General features: G+C 47.6%; 2 protein-coding genes across 2 annotated transcripts; both read left to right on the plus strand.

Moving 5' to 3' along the window:
• Positions 1–4,630: 4,630 nt before the first annotated feature.
• On the plus strand, positions 4,631–5,028 carry LOC124684335. Its single transcript, XM_047218670.1, has one exon. The coding sequence runs from the start codon at positions 4,666–4,668 to the stop codon at positions 5,026–5,028; it is 363 nt and encodes a 120-aa protein (XP_047074626.1). The 5' UTR covers positions 4,631–4,665.
• A 176-nt stretch (positions 5,029–5,204) lies between these two features.
• On the plus strand, positions 5,205–5,876 carry LOC124662918 (nonsense-mediated mRNA decay protein 2-like). The gene has a single exon (XM_047200703.1). It carries the CDS (start codon positions 5,205–5,207, stop codon positions 5,874–5,876), a length of 672 nt encoding a protein of 223 aa, XP_047056659.1.
• The last annotated feature ends 6,451 nt before the right edge of the window (positions 5,877–12,327 follow it).

A 12,327-nucleotide genomic window follows, 5' to 3' on the forward strand; every position in this document is an offset into this window, starting at 1 on the left:
CCCTCCCAAACCCTAGCCCCCCCCTCTCCTCCATATCTCCCGCGTAGCTTAGCGAAGCTCCGCCGGACTTCTTCACCGCCACCGACACCACGCCGTCGTGTTGTCGGATTCAAGAGGAGCTACTACTTCCGCTGCCCGCTGGAACGGGAGGTGGACGTCGTCTTCATCAACAACCGAACGTGTGACCGAGTACGGAGGTGCTGCCCGTTCGTGGCGCCGGAACCGATCGTGATCAAGATCTTCTACGCGCTTTTGCAAGCGGCAAGTGATCGTCTACCGCAGCAACAAGAGCCTCCTCTTGTAGGCTTTGGAATCTCTTCAAGGGTGAGACTCGATACCCCCTCGTTGCTACCGTCTTCTAGATTGCATCTTGGCTTGGATTGCGTGTTCGCGGTAGGAAAATTTTTGTTTTCTATGCAACGTTATCCTACACATAGTAACGTAACAGATACGAGGAAAAGCAGCATGCCTAACTGCTCCCTTGTGCACCATCAGGATCCAGGCTTGTATGCAAACGATTAGTGCTGCGGCGTGATGCACAAGCTGAAGTTGGTCGGTCTACTCAAACAAGATCTATGCATTACGCATAGTTTTATAGAACCCAACTAGTTCTACCAACATGAATCTGACACTATATTAGAGCAGAGGAGTTTCCCCTTACCTCTATTATGGCGGATGATGGACACGGCCGAAAGCCGCCGCCGATGTGCGCAGACTCCACCGCGGCTGGAAACGAAGACCCTGGTGTGGAGCCGGAGACCAAAGGGGGTGCACGCTGCCAGATCTGGGTCGCCGCAGCCGTCGCCGGTGCCAAAATTGGGGAAAGGAAAATTTTAGGAGGGGGCTAATGAAGAGGATAACCGAAGAGAGAGGGTACCCCTACTCGCGCAACGCAGCTGGGATTTCGGCTTCTCCTGCCATGCCGAGGCGGAGCGTCCGCGCGAACGACATTGTCGATTTTTGTCTCGCCAGGGCCTGTCCCTGGAGAAACTGTGAAACTGGGCGTTCCTCCCGGGCCTATCCCGGGGTGCTTTAAGAAACTGTGAAACTGGGCGTTCCTCCCGGGCCTATCCCAGGCAACCAAACGAGCCGAAAATTGCTGCGCCGGTGTGAGCCATGGGGCGCCCAGGCTACCAAACGCGCCACTACTATCCGAGCGTTGTAAGATCATCTCCACTCGTCCTCCCCAAAGGCTCGTGTTGGTGCCGAAATTCTTGCCCAGCCACGGCCCCCAAAATAAGTTTTTAGCCGGTGCGGCCCAACTTTGCATCCGGTGCTCCCAGGCCGAACCCAGTAGAATCAGAGGCTAGTGGGGGCGTCGGTGCGCCGCGTGTTGGCGTGAAAGACGCGAGAAGAAGCCGCGGGGAACGCCTGCATAGCCATGGACCCGACCCATGGAGGCTGCTCCTTCTCGCAACCGCCGCCATGGCAGTAGCGGCTCCCTTGTCATCCGAGAGGCCTCTCCGCCGCGCCGAAGGAGGAGGACCCCGACGACGGCTAGGACTACGCGACGGCGATGTACCGCCGCCTAGGGCTAGGGCGCGACAACAGCGGCGGCATTAGCTAGTTTTTTTTTATTTATGTTTTTAAATTAGTACAAATATCGGCCAAATATGGCCGAACAATCAATGAATTTACTTTTTCATCAAATTTGTTATGTTTTAATATTTTAAAACTTTTTGGTATTTGACCCACGATTGACAGCCGCCCGGCCCTTATTTTAATTTAACCATCGGCGCCTCCCGACAGAAGTCTATATAGAGGAGCCCAGTGAAGATGCTCTAATTCAGCAAACCATCCGTCGGCGTTGCCCACTTTGTTCCTATCCACTCCGAATAAAATAAACACTAGTCAATTTCCCGTCGGGCTGTCACGCTGGACTCTCGTTGCTTGCGAGCACTTGCGCGTTCGCCTCGGGTCGGCGCGCTTCTACCACGCAACACTCCGCCCCCATGCCCTCTTGCTTGCTCTTCTCGTGGCAGGCAAACGGTTTGCCCATCCCAATCCACCGCCGCTGTCCTCTTCTTCCTCTTCTACCTGCCTTCGTCAGCGTGGACTCTCGGGTTCGCCTCGGACCACTACAGCTTAACCGCCCCAACATACATTCCCGACAACAAAGATAAACATTTCGGAATCAGACGGCGGCCTTGGAATGGATACCGACGCCGCAATACAAAACCCTGGCTGGCTTAAACTTAATCGCTCGCGTTTTGCTCCTGTGATAAGATGAGCGGCATCCATCAGGAACAGGGCGGCGAGATACGGTCTCCGTCCTGTCTTACGTCGTGTCGCCGTATGTACGTGCGTACCGCACGGCAGCATCTGCTTCATAAACTTTGCTGCCGCTCGCCTGCCTTGACGACGTCTCCCTGACTTCCTCTCGCGTACGTATACCGTATGATCGTCGTGTACGTACCTGGTCGCGGTGAACCGGCCGGCGGTGAAAGTGAAATGGAACGGGAGCGTGTCAACGGAGGCCATCTGCTGATCTGCACTAGTACCATCGAAGTAAGGCTATATATATAAAGAAAAAGTAAGAATATTTCTGCAGCGGGGAAGAGGTTGGTGATTTTTTTTTTTTAGAGCAACCACATATTTCATTAATTGAACACCAAGTTACATGAAGCAACACATGTGGAAACTAAAAGACAAACCGGGATAAAATGATTATCCGGAATTTACAGATAAAAACCTAAAAGATCGAGAAATACAAAACGATCTCTAGGGTTTGCTGCAACCACCGTAGCCAGCGGCCGCCGTCCAATTCCAACGCCGCCGAGACGAACGCAAGAAGAGACGTCGAGCCTCCACCTTTGCAAGATCCAAAAAAGCACCATCGCCATCGAGGCTTTGTGAGTCGATGAACAGGCCTGCTGCAAGCAACGAGGCACATGTCGCTATGGCACGTCGACCGGGGGACGCCCCCGTGCTGTGTTGGACCAAGATACGCCGCCTCCCATTGACGAAGTCGGAGAAGAACGACATAACCACCACCTCCGGACCAACATCTTCGCTCCAGAAGAACCACCACGCCCCGGCCGCCAGCGCCGTCGTGGACAACGACAAACGCCAGTGACACGTTGAGAAACAGATCTCGCCAGATCTGAAGAACGGCGAGAAGACCAAGCCGCCGACCTGAAAGATCGACAAGCACACGTTGCCAACAACTCCGAGACGTCGCCGTGAAGGTCGCCGCCGGTGTGGGAGTGGAGTTGTGGCAGATTTATTTCCCGGGCGCCGCTCCCGCCACCCCAACGACGCACCATAGGAGACAAAAACTAACCCTAACTACTAGGCCAGAATGGAGGAACGAGGTTCCCCCTCCCTCATGCCGCCGCCAGAGCGGCAAGCGGAGGGAGAGGAAACCAGGCCCAACGCCCTGGCCGGAGATTGGGAAGATTGGGATCGCCTCCGCCGCCGCCTCTCAGGAGCGGAAGAGGAAAAACGGTTCGGTTAGAGGTTGGTGATTGGGAACTGGGAATGATCGTATCAGCGGCTCTTTAGAAAAACATAAAGCATTACGTTCAACTTTAATTTCTATAAAATCTTTAATTTTAAATTCTAAAATCCTAGAGAGGTTTGACGAAATAAATACTCTCTCCGATCATAGCAAGTATCCGAGTTTAGCTCAAATTTGAGCCAAACCACTCACACTCATTATGAATCGGAGGGAGTATTGAACTCTAAATCACTCACGTTTGTACCCTGAATTTGAGACTGCCGGATTAGATGCTACTCTTCCCCCATCCCTCTCCTATCGATTTTTCAAACCGAAATCAAGAATTCCAGCACGGTTCGCAATGTCGGCAAAAGGAAGCAGACGCGGCCTCCAGGCGCACTGAAACATGGCGATGGAGCTCGGCCTCCAGTACGTCTGAGGGTCGCGGCCGTGTGACGTCTCACAAATCGTCTTGTTGGGAAATACAACATCCTAACTAGTGACCCTCTATGATGCTCTGACCCATATAGTGTTACCGTGAAATACAATGCTCTCGCTCTGGTCCATAATTGTCGAAAACTTAATGCTCCCTCGGATGCATATGTTCGAAAACTTAATACACCCTTCGATGCAAATTAGTTGCCACTAACATCGATGTATCTAGATATATTTTAGTTCTAGGTAAATCGAAAGAAGTACCAAATCTGTAAAATTTATTATAAACCAGAAAGTAGCATTTTCATTATTTACCGAAAATTTCAGTCAACTAGTTGGATGAGTACCGATGAATTTCACTCTCATCATCCGTCAGCGCTAACTTTAGGCAGGGGCCGACAAAGACAAAATGCCAACGCGCGATTCAAATCAAACCGCGCAACACCTGACCTACCCTGCAAACCACACTCCATCATCTCATCCGTCTCGACCTGATCTCTAATGTGAAGTTCAAACAAAACGGAACAAAAAAGAAGTCGCAATAATGCCGTCGGATCCCATCAGCATCGCCCTATCTGACAACAATAGTTTATCTGTCTGTAATAACAAAGGGAATAATAAAGAAAGAGATGAATAGCAGCAGATCAGTCGCTGTCCGCGGGCCCCACACGACCGCGACCCGCTCCCGTTTGAAAACACCTTTCGTTGCGCTCCTCGGCCGGCCTCGTTTCGAGAGGAGAAGACTCGGCTTTCGAGAGAAGACCCTGCGGTGTCGGCCGGCGCGCGTCCCGATGGGTTCCGAGGTGGCGACGAGCAGGCGGAGGATCCTCGACTACCTCAACGACGGCGAGGAGCTGGGGCTCGAGGGGCCGTCGACGCCGAGGGCGGTGGCGACGGCGAGGTCGCTGCTGCCCAGGTTCCGGTGGACGCGGATGGCCAGGCTCGGCCGGAAGTGCGGCGGCGCTTGCGGCGTCAAGGGACGGCCGCCGCAGCAGCCGGGGAAGCAGGCGATTGCGGCGGAGATTCTGGTGATCGAGCAGGGCGACGAGCTCAACGACTTGTCGGCTGACACAGGTGCGTGGCAGAGTTCCTTTGATTATTGTACGAATCAATTGTGGATTACGGTGATTTTGGTAGATTCACACTTTCACTAGCAGTCGATGAAATTCAATTTGCTGTTCAACCCGTCACGAATAATAATTCCCGATTTCCAGCACGCGCGACCTCCTCCGGCGGCGCCGTCAGCGGCGGCGAGACGCGGGCCGCGGACCTCGGCGTCGGGCTGGGCCTGGTGTTCCTGCTCGCCAAGACGTCCGACGAGTTCAGCAAGATGGCCAAGGTGCGCGCGGAGATGGAGACGCTGCTGGCGGAGTTCAAGGGCCACGTCATCGCCAACACCGCCGACGCCGACGTGTCGAGGCCCCGCAACCTCGAAGACTCCGCCGCGTCCAGCTGCCTCACGGACGCGAACGAGCCGCGGGCCACCAACGATCGCTCGGAGGACCGGCGTGATCGTCAGGTCGCGTCGTGCTCCGGCAAGAGGGTGGAGGCGGAGGTGCAGAGCCGGAGGAGGTCGACGGAGGACGTGCTGGAGGAGGAGTTCCACGCCGAGCTCGAGCGGCTGCACGTCCACTACGGTGCCGACACGCCCACGTTTCCGCTAGAAGAGGAGCAGGCCGCGGCGGAGTCATCTGACGACGACGATGACATTGCCGCTGACTGCCGGCAAGGCTTCGCGGAAGAAGACGAGGATGACGACGACCACGGCCACGATGATGACGATGCTGCTAGATACCGCGGGGTTTCGGCGGTCGAGCTGGAGAGGCGGCTGCACGAGCTGCTCCACCAGCGGAACCAGGAGCGGATCGAGGAGCTGGAGGCCGCGCTGCGGCGCGCCGAGAGGAGGCTCTTCGACAAGGAGATGGAGGCGTCGCTCTGGAAGGACACGGCCAAGATGGCGCTGCGGCAAGGCCACGACGACGACGACGACGAGCTGCAGTAAGCTAGCGCCCGATTGCATTTCACTTCTGTTCCACGCAAGGTTGAGAAATAAATTGTTCTTTGTGCAGACGAGTTCACCTTTCTTATTCTCTGAAATTGTTTCTTGTGCAGATGAGGACATCGATGAAGAATTCTTATAGCCTGTGTACATGATTACAGATGAAGTTGTGAAGGCGAATTTTGGGGGCAATGAATGGTAGCTTCGGATGGTCGACTGTAGAATGGGCCTTCAGTGGAACATGTTACTACTGTAGTTCGTAGCTGTACTTGTTAGCAGTTATAGCGAAGCTGTTCATACTCCGCCAAAGTTCAGAACTACCACTGTAGGTTACATCAGAACGATTCGGAATAGGATGTTCAGTTAGTCTGACTTGTTTCCAGGATCCATGTAATGTGACTTCAGTAGTGGGAGTTCATGCATATCACTCGTATGCCATTTCAGAATCCGCGCGGCAATTTGACAGCCTGCTCCCAGCCTCTGAGTTGTACTAGCCTTTACAATTGCTTTGCAGGGTTTTAGATATTGATTTGGGAAGGATTTTCTCCAGGATTAATTTCATTTATCGAAATCTTACGGCTCAAATCGATATACTACCACGTGATTAGAAACCTCACAATTGTTTCGCAAAAAAAACTCACGCTCCAAGTTGATACGATTTATGCCAAGTCGACACGTGAGGAAATATGTCGTCTGCTTTATCCATTCAACTTGTCCCTCTTTATTGGTCACGTAAAAAAAAATCAAAAACTTCTAATGGGCCAAGATTACGCATTAAGTGTTCTAGTTTCCTATAAAGTTTGAGAAGTCATGAGGACTCCAATCCAATATCTCTTATTTCTGCATTCTTAGAACCATAAGTTCCAAGAAAGCTTCAAAATATTGCATGAGAAAAATAAACTGAAATGAATCGCACATTTCTTTAGAGGATGAATTGCACATTTGGTTGACCACTATTTATTGTAAAAAAAAAACATGTGTCTTATATACTTTAGAGTAACATAGTTTGTTGGCCGAAATGTGGTGTAGAAGAGATAGGTTCAGCCATGTTCTGGTATAGTTTGTTTGTTAGCTTTCTACAGCGTATTTATGGGTTGGAAAAACAGAAATTTTATGACCCGTTGGACCTAGCTTCTTTCTCCTTGCAAACTCCCTAAAAGGGACCGCTGCAAATTGTGGACACTTTTAAAGGTTGGTCACCAAAATTCGGGTCTATCATACGTCCTATTAGGGCATCCAAAAACAATTATGAATGGGATTCTCAAAGAGTTAATTCTACTTCCACTAAGAAAAGCATAAGCTAACTACACATCTTATACATTTCATTGTGTTCAGTCCACATAGTTCATAAGTTCTATGTTCATGTATGTTCAATTGGATCTTGATTCCTTGTACAAGAAAAGAACAAAGCTTTCTACCTTGGTTCTCGCAACAAAAATGCCCACAAATTGAATAAGTATTGAGATGGTAATCGCAAGCCGGTTGATAAATTTTTTAACATTCTCTGTTGAGAATTTAATAGGGAAATTCATCTCATTCTGATAAAAACATATATCATTTTGCGAGTTTTATATAGAAATATATTTAGGTATGCCACTGATACAAAACAAACGTCCCAATCCCTAGTTTCCTTGGTGTATGTTCTAAGTTTTAATTAAACTTATCATCTAATACCTAACTATGCCTAATCACACGTACCTTGTACTAACAACAAATGTGTCAAGTGTTGCCGATTGCTCGAGTGTGGATGATTGAGCACGGGCTATCAAATCCCGGTCTAACCTCATTGTTTATACTAAACACTTTTACCCCTTCATAACAATTCTTATTGTCATATTTACATTGTTTGTCTTGATATATATCATTCAACATACTATCTTGAATAACATTTAGTTATACACACTCATGTATATTAAGGCTATGATAGTAATGTTCAACTATTTACCTTCACAAATACATTTGTAGCACCAAACTAAAACTTATTCTGTCAAAAAGTTGTTTTTATTTGCTTCAGGATATTCGGCAAATTGATTCCACCATAAATCTACAGAGATCAATGTTTCTATGTTTGGATGTATCATTTTCTAAGGTATCATTAAATATCAACACAACCAGGTACAATGTTTTAAAGTATACAAACCTTACAATAACTTGAGACAGAGGTTTCTAGAGTGATAGATAAGTCTAGACTATATAAAATGTCAACTAGTAATTTCCAGAAACTCAATTCGGCTCTCATGTGCGTATGATCCCTCTACCATAAAAACATATTTGCAAGTGTTAAAAAAATTGACACAAAAATTTACATGTACATCTCCATAATATATGAGTGTTCGTCAAGTTTCACGAAAAAATATTTTTTTTGTAGTTTCACGAAAAAATGTTATTTTTTGTAGTCTACGTGAAAGTTGGCTGTTCCATTCTTTCTCTGAGGTCAGCAGCCAGGACTGCCCATTTGGAACAGGCATGGATGAGGATGCACATACTTTGCTTCCTAGGAGGGGTTGCATCAAACCACCTTGCGGGGCCATCCCTCTGTCTGTGTTGTGACGTGATACGTGTCCGACGTATCGATAATTTCTTATGTTCCATGTCATATTATTGATGATATCTACATGTTTTATACACATTATATGTCGTATTTATGCATTTTCCGGCACTAAACTATTAACGAGATGCCGAAGAGCCGATTCTGTCGTTTTATCGCTGTTTTTGGTTTCAGAAATCCTACAAAGGAAATATTCTCGGAATTGGACGAAATCAACGCCCAGGGTCCTATTTTTGCACGAAGCTTCCAGAAGACCGAGAGCCACGATACGGAAAACCTTACTGAGACGCCGCCGCCGCCAATCCCATCTCGGGGGATTCTGGAGATCACCTCCGGCACCCTGCCGGAGAGGGGATCATCTCCCGGAGGACTCTTCACCGCCATGGTCGCCTCCGGAGTGATGAGTGAGTAGTTCACCCTCGGACTATGGGTCCATAGCAGTAGCTAGATGGTCGTCTTCTCCTTATGTGCTTCATTGTTGGATCTTGTGAGCTGCCTAACATGATCAAGATCATCTATCTGTAATGCTATATGTTGTGTTTGTCGGGATCCGATGGATAGAGAATACTATGTTATATTAATTATCAATCTATTACCTATGTGTTGTTTATGATCTTGCATGCTCTCCGTTATTAGTAGAGGCTCTGGCCAAGTTTTTACTCTTAACTCCAAGAGGGAGTATTTATGCTCGATAGTGGGTTCATGCCTCCATTAAATCTGGGACAAGTGACGAAAAGTTCTAAGGTTGTGGATGTCTGTTGCCACTAGGGATAAAACATTGATGCTATGTCCGAGGATGTAGTTATTGATTACATTACGCACCATACTTAATGCAATTATCTGTTGTTTTGCAACTTAATACTGGAAGGGGTTCGGATGATAACCTCGAAGGTGGACTTTTTAGGCATAGATGCATGCTCGGATAGCGGTCTATGTACTTTATCGTAATGCCCAATTAAATCTCACAATACTTATCATATCATGTATGTGCATTGTTATGCCCTCTCTATTTGTCAATTGCCCGACTGTAATTTGTTCACCCAACATGCTATTTATCTTATGGGAGAGACACCTCTAGTGAACTATGGACTCCGGTCCTATTCTTTACATCGAATACAATCTACTGCAATATTTGTTCTTTACTATTTTCTGCAAACAATCATCATCCATACTATACATCTAATCCTTTGTTACAGCAAGCCGGTGAGATTGACAACCTCACTGTTTCGTTGGGGCAAAGTACTTTGGTTGTGTTGTGCAGGTTCCACGTTGGCGCCGAATCCCCGGTGTTGCGCCGCACTACATCCCGCCACCAACAACCTTCAACGTGCTTCTTGGCTCCTCCCGGTTCGATAAACCTTGGTTTCTTTCCGAGGAAAACTTGCTACCGTGTGCATCATACCTTCCTCTTGGGGTTCCGATACGTCTCCGACGTATCGATAATTTCTTATGTTCTATGCCATATTATTGATGATACCTACATGTTTTATGCACACTTTATGTCATATTCGTGCATTTTCCGGAACTAACCTATTAACAAGATGCCGAAGTGCCGGTCCTCGTTTTCTGCTGTTTTTGGTTTCAGAAATCCTAGTAACGAAATATTCTCGGAATTGGACGAAACAAAGACCCGGGGGCCTATTTCGCCACGAACCTTCCGGAAGACCGAAGAGCATAGGAAGTGGGGCCACGAGGTGGCCAAACCACATGGCGGCACGGCCAAGGGGGCCCGCGCCGCCCCGTGGTGTGGACCCCTCGTCGGCCCCCGACTCCGCCCTTCCGCCTATTTAAAGCCTCCGTCGCGAAACCCCCGAGGCGAAAAACCACGATACGGAAAACCTTGCGAGACGCCGCCGCCGCCGATCCCATCTCGGGGGATTCGGAGATCTCCTCCGGCACCTCGCCGGAGAGGGGATTCATCTCCCGGAGGACTCTACACCGCCATGGTCGCCTCCGGAGTGATGAGTGAGTAGTTCACCCCTGGACTATGGGTCCATAGCGGTAGCTAGATGGTTGTCTTCTCCTCATTGTGCTTCATTGTTGGATCTTGTGAGCTGCCTAACATGATCAAGATCATCTATCCGTAATACTCTATGTTGTGTTTGTCGGGATCCGATGGATAGAGAATACCATGTTATGTTAATTATCAAGTTATTACATATGTGTTGTTTATGATCTTGCATGCTCTCCGTTACTAGTAGAGGCTCGGCTAAGTTTTTGCTTTTAACTCCAAGAGGGAGTATTTATGCTCGATAGTGGGTTCATGCCGCATTGACACTCGGGACAAGTGACGTGAAAGTTCTAAGGTTGTGTCTGTGCTTGTTGCCACTAGGGATAAAACATTGGCGCTATGTCCGAGGATGTAGTTGTTGATTACATTACGCACCATACTTAATGCAATTGTACGTTGCTTTGCAACTTAATACTGGAAGGGGTTCGGACGATAACCTCGAAGGTGGACTTTTTAGGCATAGATGCGGTTGGATGGCGGTCTATGTACTTTGTCGTAATGCCCAATTAAATCTCACTATACTTATCATGCCATGTATGTGCATTGTTATGCTCTCTCTATTTGTCAATTGCCCGACTGTAATTTGTTCACCCAACATGCTTTTATCTTATGGGAGAGACACCTCTAGTGAACTGTGGACCCCGGTCCATTCTTTAATACTTGAAATACAAATCTGCTTGCAATACTTGTTTTACTGTTTTCTCTGCAAACAATCATCTTCCACACAATTCGGTTAATCCTTTGTTACAGCAAGCCGGTGAGATTGACAACCTCATTCGTTTCGTTGGGGCAAAGTACTTTGGTTGTATTGTGCGGGTTCCACGTTGGCGCCGGAATCTTTGGTGTTGCGCCGCACTACATCCCGCCGCCATCAACCTTCAACGTGCTTCTTGACTCCTACTGGTTCGATTAAACCTTGGTTTCTTATCGAGGGAAACTTGCCGCTGTGCGCATCACACCTTCCTCTTGGGGTTCCCAACGGACGTGTCAACTACACGCATCAAGCAAATTTCACGGCGCCGTTGCCGGGAGATCAAGACACGCTGCAAGGGGAGTCTCCACTTCCCAATCTCTTTACTTTGTTTTTGTCTTGCTTTATTTTGTTTACTACTTTGTTTGCTGCATTATATCAAAACACAAAAAAATTAGTTGCTAGCTTTACTTTATTTATTGTCTTGCACTCTATATCAAAAACACAAAAAAAAATTAGTTACTTGTATTTACTTTATTTATTTCATCATGTTTCCTTTTAATTTTACCGCAAAGAACATACCGGTAGGACAAGGGTCTATAATTGGGAGGAACAATATAGAAGAATTTTTCACCCATGTTAGTACCGTTGAAGATTTTGAAGATAGACACTTGGTAGAACTTGCTCCTACTTATGAAATTGCTGCTGCTGCTTTAGTTCGCTTGTTGGAAACTAAATTTGTTAATCTCATTCCTATAATCCAACACATGTTTCTTACACTTGGTGATATGGAAGAGGGGGAAAAGAAAGATTTTGTTTTAGAAACCCTTTTAGAGAATTTGGTGGTCTAGCAAGAGAGGCTAGAAAGGTCTTCGCTAAATTTAATATGCTTGGTTCTCATACTAATTTTGTTGGTCTCCTTGAAAAAATGGATATGGATAGGATAAGGTACACTAATAATGCTAATGATGGTGGGGAGATCAAAGCACCAATACCATGTAAACTCCTAGCTATGAATGATGCACTAGAAAATAACTATGCTTGGCTTGTTCCCGAAAATTTGTTCGATGAGAGTAGCAAGCCCAAGACTAATGAAAAGGGAGACGCTGAAACTTGTGTATCCAATATACTATGCATGGTTGAGAAAACTCCAAACCCCGCTGTAGGTGCACCACCCTTTGATAACACTTGAGTTACACTTTCT

This window comes from Lolium rigidum, chromosome 1 (assembly GCF_022539505.1).
Source record: "Lolium rigidum isolate FL_2022 chromosome 1, APGP_CSIRO_Lrig_0.1, whole genome shotgun sequence".
NCBI classification, from domain to species: Eukaryota; Viridiplantae; Streptophyta; class Magnoliopsida; order Poales; family Poaceae; genus Lolium; species Lolium rigidum.

Coding starts and splice junctions, on each gene's coding strand:
- LOC124684335 (XM_047218670.1), top strand. CDS start 4,666: ATGGGTTCCGAGGTGGCGACGAGCAGGCGGAGGATCCTCGACTACCTC.
- LOC124662918 (XM_047200703.1), top strand. CDS start 5,205: ATGGCCAAGGTGCGCGCGGAGATGGAGACGCTGCTGGCGGAGTTCAAG.